The sequence below is a fragment of the Panulirus ornatus genome, chromosome 2, assembly GCF_036320965.1.
Source record: "Panulirus ornatus isolate Po-2019 chromosome 2, ASM3632096v1, whole genome shotgun sequence".
NCBI classification, from domain to species: Eukaryota; Metazoa; Arthropoda; class Malacostraca; order Decapoda; family Palinuridae; genus Panulirus; species Panulirus ornatus.
The window spans coordinates 26,109,953-26,130,574 of NC_092225.1; the positions used below are offsets into that span (position 1 = coordinate 26,109,953).

Genomic DNA, 20,622 nt, shown 5'->3' on the forward strand with positions numbered 1-20,622 from the left:
GTTAAATTTATAGATGACAGGGTGGCAGGTATAGGGTGTCTGGAAAGTGGATGTACGCGGATTAATTATGGCAATTGGTTTTTGTGTAAAGGGAAGAAGTGGTGGAACTGTGGCAAAACGAATGAAGACGATTGTGTTTGAATTTCTCAAGAAAATGGGTGACGGTATTGTCGACTGGTTAGTCCGAAATTGCAGGGTATGTGTGGCTCAAAGTCGGGTGCCTCAGGAATTGCAAGGAGTGACAAAGAATGATTTTCGAATTACAGAGGTACACGTTTTGAAGTATGCTTGGTAAGGTGTATGGAAAAGTGGTGATGGAGAGTGTGGTAGTAGTAGGCATAAATCATCATACCAGGGGGAGAAGCAATGGGAATTTAGGGGTGGTAGAGAAAGTGTAGACCACTTGTTCGGTTTGAAGAATTTCTGAAAAATACTTAGAGAATAAGGAATTTCGTCTGTAGTACTTATGGATCTCAAGAAAGCTTATGATATGGTTAATAGTGATACTTTGTGGAAAGTGTCACGAATACCTGGTGCTGGAGGAAACCTACAATACGCAATAAGTCTTTATCGAGAGAGAGTAAGGTGTGCGTGCTGGTAGGAAGTGAAGAGGGTGAGTGGTTTCAGAAGATGAGCACATGTTAGTGGTGCGTATTTTCACCATAGCCGTTTAATCTGTTGACAAATGGACTAATATTAGAAGGCAGTAAATGAGAACGGTTTAGGAGGTTGGGGCAGGTGTACAGTACGCTGAGGGTAAGGGAGGGAGGAAGGCCTGGGAGTTGAGTTAATTACTGTTTGCTGATAACTCGGCTCTGGTGGCAAACTGCCAAGACTGGTGTCTGAGCCTGGGAGAGTGTGTGAAAAGAAGTCGAGTTAATGCGAGTCCAAGTAAGGTTATGAGGTTCAGCAGAGGGGAAAGACATCAGTTTGAATGTGATTTCACATGAAGGGAACCTGGAGGACGTAGTGTGTTTTTAAGTATCTGGAAATGGACTTAATAACGGATTACTGGAAGGTTCCCGAGAGTGAGGTGGTTAAGAGGATTGGGAAGGGTTTGTTGGAGGGTTCCTGGCACTGTAGAAAAGGTTTGGAATATATCATACCAGTAGGAAAACGGCGTAATCGTCTGGTTCAACCGAGGTGGTACATAGTGAGTGATGTATACATGTGTTTGGAGAACGCGCGCGCGCGCGCCATTTATTTAAGAATTCTTAATATACCTAAGACGGACAAAAACACAACATTTGGGTAATAACCTGATGTCTTCCCTAACTAGGACTTAAGTCTTTGCATGTACTAAGACTGAAATTCAAAATATTAATTGATACATGAAGGATCCACAAGAAGATATGTTTAAGCATGTTCTCGTATCTACCAAGCAAAACAAACTTTCAATTGGTTAACGAATAAAAAAAAAAATCAAATAAATGTATTTTGATACAAATTACATTATATTTAACTAAATAAACACACTGATTTAAATTACATATACAAAATACAGAAATGCTAAAATCTAATATTAAGATTATTCAATATATGCAAAGAATCTTAGAAAAATATTTTCATCTATAAAAAAAAATTTCAATTATTTCTACACTTTTATTTCGAAGAACCTTGCATGTGGTTCCGGGTTTCTCACTGATATGAATAATGTGCTTTCACATCAACCATAGTACAAATTTCTCTTAAATATTACAAATAATAAAGTTACATATCAATAAATTATAGAAAATAATATGAAACACAAAAATTACTGTTATATGACTGAGGAGACGATGCGAGACATATATTACTGAAGGAAAGAGCATTCAGTTCCTTACTCGCCTCTCGAAGGTAATGTTTATGTTGTAATGTTTAATGCTACAGGTTATGGCAGCGGGGTGACCCCGGTGTCTATTTCGATTCCTTGACCGTTCTATTAAATCTTTATCAGCTTACGTAGTTTTAAGGCTTGTTCCTTATGCGTAAGGAAGGAATGGTGTATGAACGGAATGCTCATGGCGTTGGTTGGAGACAGGTAAACAAATCAGTTACTTGGCGAATGCCTTGTAGGCGCTGTGCTGCGCCTGATGTTGAAAATAAGTGTTGACAGTAACATTCCATTATCGAAGTCAGCCCAAGCTTTAATTACCCTTACCCCCCCTTTTTTTTTATTTATTAATGTTACTTCCGAATGCTTGCAGCTTCAAGTAAAGATTGCTAGACTTAATGCGCACGTACAGAGGGAATGGATTGAACAGATGAGAATATAAACTTTGGAACGAGAGAAAATAGACTAAATTTTGCAACAAGAGAGAAAATTGACTAAACTTTGGAACAAGAGAGAAAATAGATTAAACTTTGGAACCAGAGAGAAAATAGACTAAACTTTCGAACAAGAGAGAAAATACGACAGGGTGTTTCACGGAGTACTTGATTTTACGGGACACACACACTGTACCAAAGTTCCTGTGAAAGTGACGTAAACTTTTCCGTACGTTTGAAAATGTTTCCAATCAGCTTTCTTGGCCTAAGTCCACCTGGGCGGCCCCCGTGAATGCGCCATGGTCAGGAACGCTAAACCAATACACCACGGGACCTGCTATCGACAATGACAGATCTCATAAGTTTAACACTTCAACTTTCTTACCTCCTGACTTACAGTTACAAAAAAACGATACAGCCTCTGTCATTCTTACAATATGAAGTTTTATTCACCGCGAACGAAACGTTATTGCAATATCCTTAATCGGTAATTTTTCGATGCGTGAAGTTAAGCGTGGGATGACTAAGTGCCATCATAACCTTTTTTTTTTCTGATGTTGAATGCTCCAGTCACAGACAAGAGTCCACATCAAAGCTAGGCCTTAACTGAAACATAGAGAATTATGAAACAGAAAAAGAAAAGGCAAGGAAAAGTATCAACGAATTTAAAAAAAAAAAAGTGAAAAACCTGTCTTTGGAAATATGGCGGGTCGTAGTTATTGGGGAAGACATGAAAAAGTAGAGAATCATAAAGCTTCGATGTGTTGGGAAAGACGCAGTTAACAAAACGGCCCACCCTTGAGGTACTGATGGTCACACAAGAATCATGTGACGCAGCGGCTTGCCGAGTATTGCGTGGTCTAGTTAGAGGTGGGGGGCAAACAACCAGCCACCTCTCGGGGGCAAAAAGCAACGTAATACCTATATAACAGGGAAAGTGAACCAACACTGCGGCTTAGGGTAAGGAGGGTCAAAGTTTGGAAGTTAGCCTGGAACAGTTTATAAGGCGAACTGCTTTCGACTCAACTCTTGTCAAGTAAGGATGCAGAGCTAGAACCACCCCAAATGTGAGAGCAGTACATCACACAAGAACGAACCAGTCCCTTGTATAAATGGAGCAACTGTTCAGAAGAGAAGTTTCGCCATCAAAACAGGAAAAACCAGTTTCTTAGAGGCAGACTTGGCTATTCCTGTAATGTGGGGCTTCCAAGAAAGACTGGGTGTTACAGTAATATCAAGTATGTTCACTGAGTCAAAAGGTGGAATTACAGAACCGTCAACGTTGAGACGAGAGTTGTGAGGAGTTTTCGATAGAGATGGGTAGACACTGGGTTTTGGAGGCATTAAACGTACAGGATTTTGTCTATCCCACTGAGATACCTTAAGTCTGAGTTTATTGACGAAGCTGTGTCAAGACGAGATGCAGATCGAGTGACAGAAGAGGGAGCAGAACTGAAGGATGTGGACGAACGCAGAGTTGAGTCATCAGCAGATGAGTACACTGGATTATCTGTGAAGGGGAAATTGTTGATAAAAAAAAAAAGGAAAGTGTACGGGACAGGACAAAACCTTGAAGGACATAGCTGTGTCATGGAGAAAAGGGTGGAGGCTGAGCCATCAACAACCACAATTGATATATAGGTCTGAGAAGAAGCTCAATATGAAGGAGCAAGGTAAGGGAAGCCAAAAGAGGGGGAGGTGAGAGATGAGGCTATGATATACCCGGGGCATGTGGTGACCATGATGTACATGGGGTATGTGGTGGCCATGATGTACATGGGGCATGTGGTGACAATGATGTACATGGGGTAATGTGGTGACAATGATGTACATGGGGTAATGTGGTGACAATGATGTACGTGAAACAATGTTAACTCTTCTATATCACACTGAACAATGAAGAAGTGAAAAACAACAAATACCTGTTTAAAAACTGATTGACCAGAGGAATATCTTGTTGCTTCAAGGCCACATGTGACTAACGTTAGTTTCATCTCCTAGTTAGGATAATGTGTAGGCATTAGTCTTCGTCCACTTGTCATCTTCCCCTTACTCTCCTCCACACAAAGCTTTAAGAGTCTTACCTCAGCTGCGACACACAAGACTCCAGCAGAAGACCCACAATGGTTCACTGGCACAGCACAGCCAAGGCGATCCCTCTGTCGTTGGGATGTCACCCCAAGAGAATAACAAGGTCTCAACTATCCATCTTACTCTTCAGAACAACATTCAGTAATTGTAAGGGTTAACACGATACCATGAACCTCATCAAGAGTACGATGGTGGAAGTCTTGAAAGTGCAAAAAGGAATGAGACGACGAGATCATTTTTCACTGATTTTCTGCCTCTGTTCACTTTTTAAGAGATGAGACACACAGTGGAGAGAGACAGAATCAATCAGTTATCGTCTCTCTTAGCATCGACGGCAGCGCTGGAGGACAGGCGGTGTAGCAGGGCCTGGATGAGCCTCCTGGCGGGGTTGTCGTCGTCGAGGCTGCTGCCAATGAGGTCCAGATGACCCTGGAAGAGAAGCAGTTTCTCCCGCTGCTGGCGGATCTCCCTGTCCTTCGACCGGACCACCTCGGTCAACTGGGTCACGGAGGCGTTCGCGGCGCTCAAATCCTGACGCAGCTGCTGGATGTCGCTGTCGGTCCTGCGAATAACCTTGGTGCACTGGGTGTTGACGTGGCGCAATCTGCGCACCTTCTCGTCGAGGTCCATCATCATCCTGGGGTCAGGGAAATATAAGATGACATTAGCTTCAAGGGTCGTCCATATCAGTAATGGGTTTCAATCAAGAGAATTCGTATCTATACCTTTAGTTGACCCAAATGTTCAAATTGCATTATACTTGCATTATACACATGCCTGTGGCTTCCCTCCCCCCCAAAAAAAAGAAGAAATCTAAACATTCGTTAAATCCTGTCCATTTCTTGCGATGGCGCTGATGTGCTTCGGTGAAAAACACCTAGACTAAAATAACTGAAGGTTGCCATCTGAAGAAAATAACTGAAGGTTGCCATCTGAAGAAAATAACTGAAGGTTGCCACCTGAAGAAAATAACTGAAGGTTGCCACCTGAAGAAAATAACTGAAGTTGCCATCTGAAGAAAATAACTGAAGGTTGCCATCTGAAGAAAATAACTGAAGGTTGCCATCTGAAGAAAATAACTGAAGGTTGCCATCTGAAGAAAATAACTGAAGGTTGCCATCTGAAGAAAATAACTGAAGGTTGCCATCTGAAGAAAATAACTGAAGGTTGCCACCTGAAGAAAATATGACTGAGCAACTGGAACATTTGGTAAACAAGACACTTTATATCATCATTTATTCCAAATATGAATACACGACCCTGACCTTCACTGTTACACACTAAATACAAGGATCACGAAAACCCATTTCTTCCCCCTCACCTTACAGACCCACCCTCCCTCCCACAGATGTGAGGTACCAAAAAATGACTTTTTCAAACTTAACTTTATACCATTTCAAAGGTCTGACCCCTCGTTATCGCGAACCATCATACCCTAGCACCAGCCAAACCCTCGTTAATGTGAACTATCATACACCCTCCCAGCCAGACTTCTGTGTTAATGTGAGCCATCATACACCCTCCCAGCCAGACCTGTGTTAATGTGAGCCATCATACACCCTACCAGCCAGACCCCAATTAATGTGAACTATCATACACCCTACCACCCAGACCTCTGTTAATGTGAACCATCATACGCCCGCACCACCCTGACCCTCGTTACCATGAACCATCATACTCCGAGGCCCAACCTAACCTGTAGCACTACACTCCCTGTTATCATCAGCTTCCGTTTTCTTCCTCTCACCTTTTCTTCATCTCTCTGTTTTTCCGGGCTAAGACGGCGTTCATCCTCTTCTTCTCCTTCTCTGGGTCTTCCAGTGGTTCCATCTCGTATAACTTGGCCTTCTTCCTCCTCCTCGGGACATGCTTGATCCCTTTCGTACTCCCGACCTCGCCAGATTCGTCGATGGTGAGCGCCACATCTGTCGTGGTGGAAAAACGCGTCACAGTGCCATCCAGTAGTTTACACTTACGTCCAAGTTGTTACAGAAGGAACGGACTACAGGAATATATATATATATATATATATATATATATATATATATATATATATATATATATATATATTATCCCTGGGGATAGGGGATTAAGAATACTTCCCACGTATTCCCTGCGTGTCGTAGAAGGCGACTAAAAGGGGAGGGAGCGGGGGGCTGGAAATCCTCCCCTCTCGTTTTTTTTTTTTTTTTTTCCAAAAGAAGGGACAGAAAATTGGGCCAGGTGAGGGTATTCCCTCAAAGGCCCAGTCCTCTGTTCTTAACGCTACCTCGCTAATGCGGGAAATGGCGAATAATTTGAAAGAAAGATATATATATATATATATATATATATATATATATATATATATATATATATATATATATATATATATATATATTGGAAAGGATCGCAATTATGCGCGTGATCAAGATATTCCTATGAGTCCACGGGGAAAATGAAACACGATAAGTTCCCAAGTGCACTTTCGTGTAATAATCACATCATCAGGGGAGATACAAGAGAGAAATATAACAGTCAGTTGACATACAAACTCTTAGGAAATGACTGTAAAGATATGACTGTGTATATCTGCATCGTACAGGAAAAGGTTCATACACCGATGATAAAGTCAGCCAATTTTACAGTCAGGTATATACCTCCCTGGCGAACGTGCTAGGTGGACAATGCTAACACTCTCGGTCAAGAACAAAGGAGCTTTGACCAATGTTAATTTTGATGTTACTGACACAAAATATGTCTCCTTAAACAACCAGTAACCCAACTGCTAGCATCCACTTTACCAACCAGACGTTAACTGCGCGTGAGCTCATTCAAACCATGGCCTCTGCGGTGAACTGCCTAACTCACAAAGGGAGATCCTCCGGCAACACCTTTGTTTACCCTAGCGCATCTGGACTTCTCCTAACGTAAGTAAAACATCATCCTAATTCAGGCCAGTCCCCCGTATCTCACAAGGTCTAGTGTGTAAACAACATGACTTGTCAATTCGCTGCTTACGTATATCGATAGACTACTATGGGGCCCGAAGGTTTAAGGTGTGTATTAGCCATAACGGTGTCATTCTCTCCCAACACGGAAACCAGCAACAAACAACAACAACAATAACAACAAAAACAAAACCTGCCCTTGGCCCAACCAACTCCACGTCGTATCTAATTCATAAGGATACGTCCACACATGTTAGACATAACAGAGGAGTCATAACCAGGGTTGATCATCATGTTAAACTTGCTTGCTCTCTGCTGCATTCATGCCCCTCCAACAGACGTGGTCTGACTTTGAGGGCATGGCCCACGCCGCTCAAAATCACGTCTGTAGGCGAAGAAGAGGATCGACTCCCTTTTAAAAGACGCTGAAAGACCAGTCAGGGGCAATCTTATGAAGTACTGCCATCGTTTCGGGTTCTGTATTCTAAACCCACAAAAAGGTGGGAAATCATTATTACCCTAAAGACGACAGAGTCTCTCTATCAAGCCTCAGGAGCACTGGTAGGGTTGGCTCCATCGTGTTAAATATATGTTTTTTTCTTCCCTTACACGTATGACTACTTTTGAACAACGGGACACAATATTCGTTTTATTCATGATAAAAACTAAATCAATCGCTACATTAGAAGAAAACAGTAGCTAAAACTAAGCTATAACGATTAAAAAAGAAGAAAAAAAGGCTATAGCATCAGTCGCTAAATTTAACGGCAAAATCGCTGGGAGTGGGAGGGAGGGAGTGCTTGACGCCATGCGTCCGGGGGCCGGGCCACACACTCGCTTAGTAAGGCTCGCTGTTCCATAAATAAACCTCTCGGATCCCATATAAGTCTCGCTATACCGTCTTCTGTTTAGACAAAGGCTGCTGTGACTCAACTGGAAACAAACTTGAACCCCATGTATGGCGGGTGTTTCGTGGATGTCCGCTAAGACCGCTATCTTCATTGGTCTCTCAAGCCCTCTTCATACATGGTAATACGACCTCTTGAGCACGACGGTACGACCCTTGAGCATGGCAGGCCATTATACTTAAGGTCGTGCCAACGCGCTCATGAGCCGTGCTGTCGTGTTCAAATGTCGTGATGTGGCGCTCAAAGGTCATGCCGTCGTGTTCGACGGATTTATCGTGGGGAAAAAAAAAACTTTGCCCAACAAAGTGGAAAAAATGCATGTCTTCTACGTGATAGTCTGTGGATCAACGAACAACAACACAGCCCCCTAAAGAATGGTACATAGATTAGGTACCTGGCACAGGCTAGTGTGTGTGTGTGTGTGTGTGTGTGTGTGTGTGATTACCAACTTCTACTGTGTTTCCCTAACTCTTCAATTTTCTCTGCCGTCATACAGCTTTTAAAAACTTGTATGCTGTCTGCATTTGTCATTTTATCACTCAGTTCAATCCAATCATCCGCAATTCTTAAACAATATTTCATTTTTTCTGAAATGTTTGTTGCTTGATTCGTCCTCTGGTAAAAAAAAAAAAATGTTTTTTCCCTTATATTTCGAAAAATTCTTCACTGGTTTTATTATTCGAAGGGAGTGATCAGGTGACCCTGGTCTCTATCGTGAGCAAATCTATGGCACCTAACCTCTTAATTGGTACCAACTTTGCTGCCAAGCTCTGGGAACAACCCCCCCCCCCATCCTCACTGTCATTTCATTGTTTTTACATCTTACCAGCAAGGGAACTTAACAGCCACTGTAGTGTTGGCTTACTCCGCCGCTATCAGTAACCCTCCCAATACCCAGGAGGGTATCAGGTGATCGCCTATCACTTGTGTGTGAGGGAGACCAGAGACCCCTAGAGACAAAGGATGACCTTGGAAAGTGACAATGAGAAAGAAGCAGACGTTTTCCAACACTGGTAACTCTACCTGTGACCCATGTCTTTGTACTGAACACACACGAGGCCCTTAGCTCAGCCCACCCTTCAGTTATATATATATATATATATATATATATATATATATATATATATATATATATATATATCCTTGGGGATAGGGGAGAAGGAATACTTCCCACGTATTCCCTGCGTGTTGTAGGCGACTAAAAGGGGAAGGAGCGGACAGCTGGAAATCCTCCCCTCTCGTTTTCAGTTTTCCAAAAGAAGGAACAGAGAAGGGGGCCAAGCGAGGATATTCCCTCGAAGGCTGTCCTCTGTTCTCAACTCTACCTCTCTAACGAGGGAAATGGCGAATATGTATGTATGTATGTATATATATATATATATATATATATATATATATATATATATATATTATCCCTGGGATAGGGGAGAAAGAATACTTCCTATGTATTCCCTGCATGTCGTAGGAGGCGACTAAAAGGGGAGGGAGCTAGGGGCTGTAAATTCTCCCATCCAATTATTACCTTTCTAAAAGAAGGAACAGAAAAGGGGCCAAGTGAGGATTTTCCCTTGCATTTGACGGCGTAAACACCCAATTGTTGCATGATTTGGTCTACTATTTATCAAGGTGTCATTGTCCTGGAAAGCAACACTGCAATCTAAGACATGTTCTAAAAACATTGCTTGCAATGTTGCTTTCCGGTACACTAACACCATCAGAAAGACCTTAATAAATAGTAGACCAAATCATGCAACAATTGGGTGTTTACGCCGTCAAATGCAAGGCATGTAGATATATTTATATTGACCAGCAGGTAAAACTGTAACGGGAAAGTGTTATCGGCACCGTCATTCAGTGCGCAGGGATGACCACAAAAACCGATCTTGAAAACACCATTATCTTGTACACCGTATACTGATTATGCCACATGCAACGTCATTGAATTTGTCTTAATTACAAAGACTAAGAAATTTAATTTGTCCCAGGCAATCCTTAAGCCCACCCTAGCATTAACTAAATCACTGTGAATTAGCAAAACACGAAAACAAAAAAGTTCGATACACGCAGCTTGGTACCAAGGTCAACCTCCGCCACTTTACGCCCCCCTTCCCCCAACCCTTTATCACTCTCCCTTACAACGGTTCTGAACAGACAAAGCAGACAGTGCTCGGTCTATAAAGGATTGGTGTCTGCACTGCGGGAATCTAGTGTGATGTTGGGATTTCAATAACTTTGTTAAGTACTGGTGATCTGATGAGGTGGATTGTCTCCACAAAACATGTCGTGGCACATGTATAAAGAAAAATATTACTTGTCAAATAAAATTGTATGAATTACTGAAGTGCGGTTTCACCTTCATGTATGTATGTATGTATATATATATATATATATATATATATATATATATATATATATATATATATATTATCCCTGGGGATAGGGGAGAAAGAATACTTCCCACGTATTCCCTGCGTGTCGTAGAAGGCGACTAAAAGGGGAGGGAACGGGGGGGCTAGAAATCCTCCCCTCTTTTTTTCTTTTTAATTTTCCAAAAGAGGGAACAGAGAAGGGGGCCAGGTGAGGATACTCCCTCAGAGGCCCAGTCCTCTGTTCTTAATGCTACCTTGCTAACGCGAGAAATGGCGAATAGTTTGAAATATATATATATATATATATATATATATATATATATATATATATATATATATATATATATATATATATATATATGGGTGAACTGAATACATGGCGACTTCTGGCCCATCACTCGAACTTAACATATACATCAGACTAATATTTGCATAATTCTAATACACTCAAAATGTATAAATCATCTGCAACCTCTGCCCCACTCCATACATGAGTGGATATACAACAAAGTAATTCAACTGAAGTATTACAGTCAACAAAACTACCTCTAGAATGGTCACAGACCCAACCCGTAACAAGCCTAGCTAAGAAGGAAATGCTTACACTACCATCTCTCAAGCGTGTGGCGCCTGTCAAATGAGTCACCACTCATCACATGCCAGACTGGCAAAGCGTGATGAATTTCACAAACACACACAAAAAGAGGAAGGCACTCATATGATTCATATAACCCAAAGAATCTACACAAAAGTGCTTGTGTTTTTTTAAATTGTATTTCATATCCTTTCAGTGGATTCCGGTGGAGGCTTTTTGTGACAAGAGTGAAAACAAAAAGGTTTTGACTTGTGGTTGAATTTAGAGGTTCGAATAAATTAAGTAGTTACATTACATACGGTTATGGGGTTAAGTTTGGTTTGATACAATCATGTAGTTTAGATTAGGTTGTGGTTAGGTTAGATCAGTGTAAGCGGTTAAGTCTGACTGGAAGTAAAGGCCTGTCTACACGAGCGGGCCTGATCGGCGGGCTTGCCCGTTAACGGGCATATTTGACGGGCAAACGATCAAATTGCCCGAGAGCCCGCCGAGCGAAATCACTGAGCTGGTGCCCGGTAGCTGGAGTTTCTACCCTGCCAGCGCAAGATAATATCGTGAACCCACAGCGGGCCTTCATCCCACATCCCACGGCACAGTAGCACAGTGAACATTTAACGATGGCAGCCCAGGATAACTCTAGTGAGCCACCAACAATTTTTTGGTCTAAAGCACTTACTAGTACTTTGATTGACCTTTATCGTAAGAATCCATGTTTATGGAATGTGAAGCTGAAATGCTATAAGAACAGCGACAAACGCATAACAGCAGTGAAGGCTACTGCTTGTGGAGATGAGAGAGCATGGTACTTCCGTTACGACGGATGACATAAAAAAGGAAATGGACACGCTGCGTAACACGTAACACGAGACAGAAATGTTAATAGATATGACTCATCAAATTATCAATACCCATTATATAGGTATAGTTACTTATATCACAATGTCACAACATTATTTACACGTAACATGTTTATAACAGATTCACTTACATGTAAGTAGTCAGCCTTCAGCACCTCGTATATGGCCCTACATGTTTCTGGTATTATGCGGGACAAGCTTTCCTTTGATATGCGTGTACTGTACTGCAACTCCGAATAATTAGATCCACTTGCTAAAAAACGCAGAGTTGCTTCCAGACGAGCTTCTGCTATAATGCTGTTTCTCATAACTGTCTTTCTTCACTATGTATGGCTCCACCTTTGATAACAAGATGTAAAAAGTACTTACACTCATCCTCAGGTAATTTCTGAAGTCGTGTTCCTCACTACTTTGTAGTTCATGAAGTATTGTTGCAGTGCTTCCAAACATACTTCTTTTCTTTCACCAATCTTTACACCATATCCTTTTCTTCTTGAGACACAAAGCTATTATCATAGAGCACAAAATCTTTTTCTTGACAATGCTAGGCACCATGGTTCTCGTACCGCACTCCACCCGCTACTGGCAACATCGTCGGGCAGGCCCGGCTGTTCATCACTTCGGTCGTGTGGACAACATTCACGGGCAGGCCCGCTCGTGTAGACAGGTCTTAAGGGTATATGAAAATAAATCCGGGAGTCATATAGTTCACGTCAGTTTCTTCCATTAAAAAAAAAAAAAAAAATTCAGTGGCATGACGGAAATTTCCTTACATAAGTCACCAGTCGACCTCCCTAACATCCGAACGAGAAAATCTCAACTTGTAAAGTTCTACTGAAACTGTTCATTTAGGGAATGCCATGTGACATGTATCACATATCCATTACAATTACTCTCTTAACTTCCACATACAACATGCACGTGCCACTCCATTTGAACATTTGAAGATCTTGTGATTAATGTAGTTGTGTATTTCTTCATACATAGAATCGTCTGCTCTGCTTTTCTACCAGTTTTGTCACCCGCCCCACACGACATACCTGATCACGCACAAATGGTGAGCTGCAGGTGGCTTTCTACATGACAATCAATATCTCCGACCCTCCATGAGTTACTGGGAGTGCCCAGCCACCATACCATTTCATCTGAGCACACAGAAACGGATATCACACAGCTACGACCACACGGGTAAGCTCCCCCAGCCGTGGACACAGATTGTCAACAAACAACTCTAGTGCTGCCCCCTGCATCTGCTCACTGTGAGAGACGCTCCCCTTCCGTGGGACAGGTTATGGAAATCGTCTACAGAAATTCCATGGGTCAGTGACAAGGTGGCTATCGTTTCGGTGATGAAAGACCCATCAACAGGGGTCAAGAAATAAAAAAATGCACCGAAACCACAGCTACCTAACCACATCCAGGCCCACAGACTTTTTCGTGGTTTGCCTCAGACGCTTCACATGTCCTGCTTCACCATTTCCATGCTTGTAAAACAGCATCTTTCCTTCCCCACTTGATCGCCGTTTTCCCGCGCTTACGAGGAACCGCCAGGAACAGACTAAGAAAGGCCACATCCACTTACATCCACACGTGAGCAGTCATGCGTAATGCATCGAACCACATTTCCCTATCTACATCCAGGCCCCACAGGCCTTTCAGTGGTTTACCCCGAACGTTTCAAATGCCCTGGTTGTCCACTAACAGCACGTTAGTGAACCCCCCCTAGTATGCCACAGCGTTCCCTTGCACGCCTTTCACGCTCCTGCCTGTTCAGGCCCTGACCGCTCAAAATCATTTTTACTCCATCCTTCCACCTCGACTTTGGTCTCCTGTCCTCCTTGTTTCCTCACTCATTCTCTCCATATGTCCAAAACATTTCAGCACACCCTCTTCTACTGTCTCAACAACACTACTTTTATTACCACACATCTCTCTTACCCTTACATTACTTACTCGGTCAAACCACCTCACACCACATTGTCCTGAAATGTTTCATTTCCGACACATCAAACCTTCGCACAACCATATCTACAGCCCATGCCTCGCAGCCATATAATATCGCTGGAACTATTTTGTCAAACAGTCATTTTTGCCCACAGATATAACGTTCTTTCCGCACATTCTTCAATGCTACCAGAACCTTCGCCCCCTTCCCCACCCTATGAAGCACTTTCACTTCCATGGTTCCACTCGCTGCCATGTTCACTCCCAGATATCTAAAACACTTGCACTTCCTCCAATTTTTCTCCCTCTAAACTTACATCCCAGCTAACTTGTTCCTCAACCCCACTGAACTTCACAACCATGCTTTTGTTTGCATTCATCCCTAACTTTCTCCTTTCTCATGACCCCTAGAATTTAACGAACCCCCACGGATTTCCATCGAGTCCTGGGGTCTAGTAGAACGACCTCCTCGTAAACCCTTAGTCGAGCAGGACCACGCACCGGGAAAAAACGACAACAAACGATAATCTATGAAAAGAAAAATATTTACTTATATTTCTTGATTATTGATCATATATCATCAGTTTTTAAATGCCATTTCCCGTCCTACCGGGGGACCCAAGGGGCTCTGGAGGGTTCCTACCCCAGGGAACATCTTATTGGTGTCACCTGCTTATGACGACCCCTGGGCAGGAGGTCTGCTGAGGATGAAAAAGCAACCATAGACATACGACCGGGAAAAGCGCTGTTCACCCTGAGTAAGACACGATCTACCAGGTGCCAATCCACAATTACTTCAATTTACAATCCGTATTTAGTTGACAATCGGCATGATTAACATTTGTATAATTAACCCATCTAGAGTACATAATATCTTAGTATATGTTTAGGTCATTTGTCGCAATATATATATATATATATATATATATATATATATATATATATATATATATATATATATATATATATATATATATATATATATATATATATATGGTGTGAGGTGGTTTGATCGAGTAAGTAACGTAAGGGTAAGAGAGATGTGTGGAAATAAAAAGAGCGTGGTTGAGAGAGCAGAAGAGGGTGTTTTGAAATGGTTTGGGCACATGGAGAATGAGTGAGGAAAGATTGACCAAGAGGATATATGTGTCGGAGGTGGAGGGAACGAGGAGAAGTGGGAGACCAAATTGGAGGTGGAAAGATGGAGTGAAAAAGATTTTGTGATCGGGGCCTGAACATGCAGGAGGGTGAAAGGAGGGCAAGGAATAGAGTGAATTGGATCGATGTGGTATACCGGGGTTGACGTGCTGTCAGTGGATTGAATCAGGGCATGTGAAGCGTCTGGGATAAACCATGGAAAGCTGTGTAGGTATGTATATTTGCGTGTGTGGACGTATGTATATACATGTGTATCTGGGTGGGTTGGGCCATTTCTTTCGTCTGTTTCCTTGCGCTACTTCGCAAACGCGGGAGACAGCGGAAATAAATATATATATATATATATATATTGTTGTGGTATGAGAAACGTGAGAGGTGGGCAGATTAGAAAGGGTAGTGAGTGGTGGAATGAAGAAGTAAGATTGTTATTGAAAGAGAAGAGAGAGGCGTTTGGACGATTTTTGGAGGAAAGTAGTGCGAATGACTGGGAGATGTATAAAAGAAAGAGGCAAGAAGTCAACAGAAAGGTTCACGAGGTGAAAAAGAGGGCAAATGAGAGTTGGGTGAGAGTATCGTTAAATTTTTGGGAGAATCAAAACATGTTTTGGAAGGAGGAACAAATGGGAACATCGGTGAAGGGGGCTAATGGGGAGGTAATAACAAGTAGTGATGAAGTGAAAGGGAGATATAGTGAATATTTTGAAGGTTTGTGGCAGATATTGGGTGTTTTGGTCGGTGCGAAGTGAAAGGGTTAGGGAGAATGGTTTGGTGAACAGAGAAGAGGTAGTGAAAGCACTGCGAAAGATGAAAGCCGGCAAGGCGGCGGGTTGGGATGGTATTGCTGTGGAATTTATTGAAAAAGGGGTGACTGCGTTGTTGACTGGTTGGTAAGGATATTCAATGTATGTTGGTTCATGGTGAAGTGCCTGGGGATTGGCGAAATGCATGAATAGTGCCATTGCACAAAGGCATAGGGGATAAAGGGAAGTGTTCAAATTACAGAGGTGCACGTTTGTTGAGCATTCCTGAAAAATCATATGGGAGGATATTGATTGACAGGGTAAAAGCATGTACAGAGCATCAGACTGGGTAGAGCAGTGTGGTTTCAAAAGTGGTAGACGATGTGTGGAACAGGAGTTTGCTTTGAAGAACGTATGTGAGAAGTACTTCGAAAAACAGATGAATTTGTATGTAGCATTTATGGATTTGGAGATGGCATATGATAGAGTCGATAGAGATGCTTTGTGGAAGGTATTAAGAGTATATGGTGTGAGAGGCAAGTTGCTAGAAGCAGTGAAAAGTTTTTATCAATGATGTAAGGTATGTGCACGAGTAGGAAGAGGAAAGTGATTGATTCCCAGTCAATGTCGGTTTGCGGCAGGGGTATGTGATCTCTCCATGGTTGTTTAATTTGTTTATGGGTGGGGTTGTTAGGGAGGTGAATGCAAGAGTTTTGGAGAGAGGGGCGAGTATGCAGTCTGCTGGGTTGAAAGGGCTTGGGAAGTGAGTCAGTTGTTCGCTGATGATACAGCGCTGGTGGCTGATTCGGGTGAGAAACTGCAGAAGTTGGTGACTGAGTTTGGTAAAGTGTGTGAAAGAAGAAAGCCGAGAGTAAATGTGAATAAGAGCAAGGCTATTAGGTTCAGTAGGGTTGAGGGACAAGTTAATTGGGAGGTAAGTTTGAACGGAGAAAAACTGGAGGAAGTGAAATGTGTTAGATATCTGGGAGTGGATTTGGCAGCGGATGGAACCATGGAAGCGGAAGTGAGTCACAGGGTGGGGAAGGGGGCGAAGGTTCTTGGAGCGTTCAAGAATGTGTTATCTCGGAGAGCAAAAAATGGTTATGTTTGAAGGAATAGCGGTTCCAACAATGTTATATGGTTGCGAGGCGTGGGCTGTAGATAGGGTTGTGTGGAGGAGGATGGATGTGTTGGAAATGAGATGTTTGAGGACAATATGTGGTGTGAGGTGGTTTGATCGAGTAAGCAATGAAAGGGTAAGAGAGATGTGTGGTAATAAAAAGAGTGTGGTTGAGAGAGCAGAAGAGGGTGTATTGAAATGGTTTGATCACATGGAGAGAATGAGTGAGGAAAGATTAACAAAGAGGATGTATGTCAGAGGTGGATTGAACGAGAAGTGGGAGACCAAATTGGAGGTGGAAGGATGGAGTGAAAAAGATTTTGAGCGATCGGGCCTGAACATGCAGGAGGGTGAAAGGCGTGCAAGGAACAGAATGAATTGGATCGATGCGGTATACCGGGGTCGACGTGCTGTCAGTGAATTGAACCAGGGCATGTGAAGCGTCTGGAGTAAAGCATGGAAAGTTTTGTGGGGCCTGGATGTGGAAAGGGAGCTGTGGTTTCGGTGCATTACACACGACAGCTAGAGACTGGGTGTTAACGAATGTGGCCTTTGTTGTCTTCCTAGCGTTACCTCGCTAGAGAGAGAGAGAGAGAGAGAGAGAGAGAGAGAGAGAGAGAGAGAGAGAGAGAGAGAGAGAGAGAGAGAGAGAGAGAGAGAGAGAGTTTAAGCTGAACCGTAGAGTAATACAGAAAAAAAGTAGGGAAAATGTCAACGTCTAACATTTATATTTGAAAAATTCAATGCGGAAGAGTTAAACAGCTATAAACATCTCTTCAGTCATCCCTCATAATGGCTGTTTCGAAAATCTTGGGGCTACGTTATTCTAAATTGTAGAATAACATCCATTAGAATCTATAATATAGTCATGCGGGCTAAGGCACGTGCGTCTGCAATTGTTTAGCAAATTATCAAACTATGAAAAAAAAAAAAGAAGTTTGAGAAATATGGTACTTTTGTTAGGAATATATCCATCCTTGAAAGATTTGAAGGAAAAAAAAAATATGATATCGCCCGTTAGATTGATTTCAAAAGACATGCCTTCATGATCGGGAACTAACCAATGAAACAAAAGACTTACCATCATCGCTTTCATAGCCGTCGACCGAGACCCTCTTGATGTTAGCAGATTCATAGCTACCGGGATCCGACTTGAGTCCCTCTCTCTTAAGGTTCGTAAGCACTGACTCATTCCTCTCCGCTACCTGCTGAGCCTTTACCGTACTCCTACTAGGCTCCTCCTCCTCTACCTGCTCATCCTTCTCCGTACTCCTCTCCGCTCCCTGCTGATCATCCACGAAGTAAAGTGAACATGATTCTTCTTCGATCTCGACGATCCCTGATCCCCCAGGACTGAACTGTATGCCATAGTTGGACAGGAGGCTGTGGATATAGTCGTCGTAAGTAGGGTCAGAATGTGGTGCTGTCTCGGAGATCTTGCGTAGCCTATCGTATGAGTTTCCACTGCAGTATATGTGCTCCATTTTTCTTTTTCTTTTTTTTTTTTGGCTTAGAACGTGGGGGTAATGTCGTCGTTTTTCAAAGGCAGGTAAAGATAATTTGCAAGCATCACTCTATCTCATATGGTAAGAACAGTACCAAGACGAAATAAACTTCGTTTCCTTTACAGAGCAGGTTACAATGCAACTTGCCAATGTGGCGCAGTAACCAGATGCAAGAGCACACATGTTTGTTCCTTGTAAGTATACCTGTATATGTGAACAGGTTCGACATACGCATAATTATTCACTTGCCACCTTCATAAAGTTGGTTCATGGCACATTAATCTTGATCATTTTCCTTCTAGAATTCACTTTTCCATATGAATCTATGGGCCACTTGCTTCACTCCCATAGATCTTCACCAGCACACATAACCAACAGGTTACAGACGCTATGATAGTTAATGTATAAGATGTAGAAGACGTGATGCTGGTAAATTCACTTATATAACTGACAATACGTTTTGAGTGCAGGGAGTAGAGCAGCATGAAACGTTTTAGCACCTACGGTTGCCACATGCTCGATAAATGTACCCAATTTTATCCTACTATATCTTTCCTGGGCGAATTGGTGGTAACATTAATTCCATATTTGTATAAAGTGATACAAAAAGATATAAATGTAAACTTCATCAACTAAGTATTTTCTGTTTGGGGTGTAAAAGTTGCCAAGCAACCTTTACTTCGTAATCTATTCACTACCTTTACACATATTTAGAGCCCCAACTATCAAGTCTTTTAAGTTGTATCCAAAAAATCAAAAGGAATATACGTTATATCTCCAGAATATAGAGGCTATTTACTTTTCCTTAAACCTTCATGGGCTCAGAGAGGTGTCAGTCGTATATGGCTGGCTGCTGCTGCGGGTGACATTGATTTGGATAATGTGATTTACCTTTATTTTCTTTTTTTTTTTAACTTTCCTTTAGGTGAGCATTGATATTTTTGTTAGTGTGTGTCACCATTTAATCAATCCCATTTCTAGCTTTCCACTGAAAATGACTCTCACAGAAGAGCAATAAAAGAGGTTGTGAAGAGAGATATACAAAGCTCGTGTAAACCCCTACCTACGCTGAGTCAGGCCGCACAGTTCACAAACTGGACATTTCTTGTGCTACTGCCATCATTGTGATTTCTGTCTTTTTTTCACTTTCAACTCCGCCTGTCGTCAAAAAATGAGGAACAGGATTCTAGGGCTGGCAGTAGGTACACACCCCTGGTTCATAGATGATATAACGAACGAAGGACATTGATGCAAAACGTAGGATTAAAGATGCATTAAAGAAATATAATTAGGTTACTAGGCAAGAGTTGATAGGGCAAAATAAACATTTTGAAGGAGATACATTTCTAAATAAGAACCTTATTTCATTGGGTGCACAACGTCTCTTCTGCCCCAAACTTGTGGTGATGTGGAATGGTGGCCAAGTTGCCGGTAGGAGATATCTTTGAGTTGCTTGATCGAGGAGTATTGATGCAAAGCTTGACCAGTCAGGACTAAAATCACAAAGAGAAAACCAGAGAGAACGGAAAAAATAGACAAACTCACGTATACTTAGTGCTTTTGTGAAGTCGCTCAGCAGCACATACGTGGCCCCCAGCTGGCGTGTCGTCTGAATGTTTACAGTATTCGCGCCATGTTCAAATCATGGATATTTAAATTACAAAGACAGTACAAATCAAACACACCTTATATTGACAGTTTTGCCTAAAGATGTACATCGGGAGGTGAATGGTGCTGCATGACTGACTTTTATAATGGAAAAAAAAACGTAACAATGGCAATGGGTAGACCTCCAGGGTAAATATGGTTCTCGGGGTAATTTAAGTGGTGCAATTTTTTTTTCAGTCTGTAATTCGATTTTCAAATCGAGTAAAGCTATATATGACTTACCTGTGGAGTCTAGCAACGACTGATTTTTCTTTTCCAGATGCGCCCTTCCCTGGATAATGCCATCTTATGTAATGTTCGAAAGGAAAAATATAAGAAATGAAATATAAGATATAAGATATATCCTTGTCCTCATGATGTCGAAACGTTAAGATTCAGATAATACGAAGGATTTCAAACAGCAACAGACCACTATCGTCCCTCGGAAGCTGTATGTGATACGGGAAGATAACAGATAATGGATTAGTCTGGGAAAAGTTGGAGGGCTTAC

The 20,622-nt window shown here is 42.1% G+C and overlaps 1 protein-coding gene across 2 annotated transcripts; it reads right to left on the reverse strand.

The window, feature by feature from the left end:
* Window positions 1–1,173: 1,173 nt before the first annotated feature.
* On the reverse strand, window positions 1,174–18,958 carry LOC139754614 (uncharacterized). Of its 2 annotated transcripts, XR_011713912.1 has the most exons (4): window positions 18,041–18,958; window positions 6,086–6,263; window positions 4,170–4,975; window positions 1,174–3,757 (listed from the first exon to the last, which is right to left on the reverse strand). XR_011713912.1 is itself a non-coding variant. In XM_071672072.1 (3 exons), exons 1-3 carry the CDS (start codon window positions 18,441–18,443, stop codon window positions 4,645–4,647), a joined length of 912 nt encoding a protein of 303 aa, XP_071528173.1. In that variant the 5' UTR covers window positions 18,444–18,958; the 3' UTR covers window positions 1,174–4,644. The 2 variants fall into 2 exon arrangements, 1 of the variants encoding a protein (XP_071528173.1); XM_071672072.1 differs by having other exon boundaries at window positions 1,174–4,975.
* Between the last annotated feature and the right edge of the window lie 1,664 nt (window positions 18,959–20,622).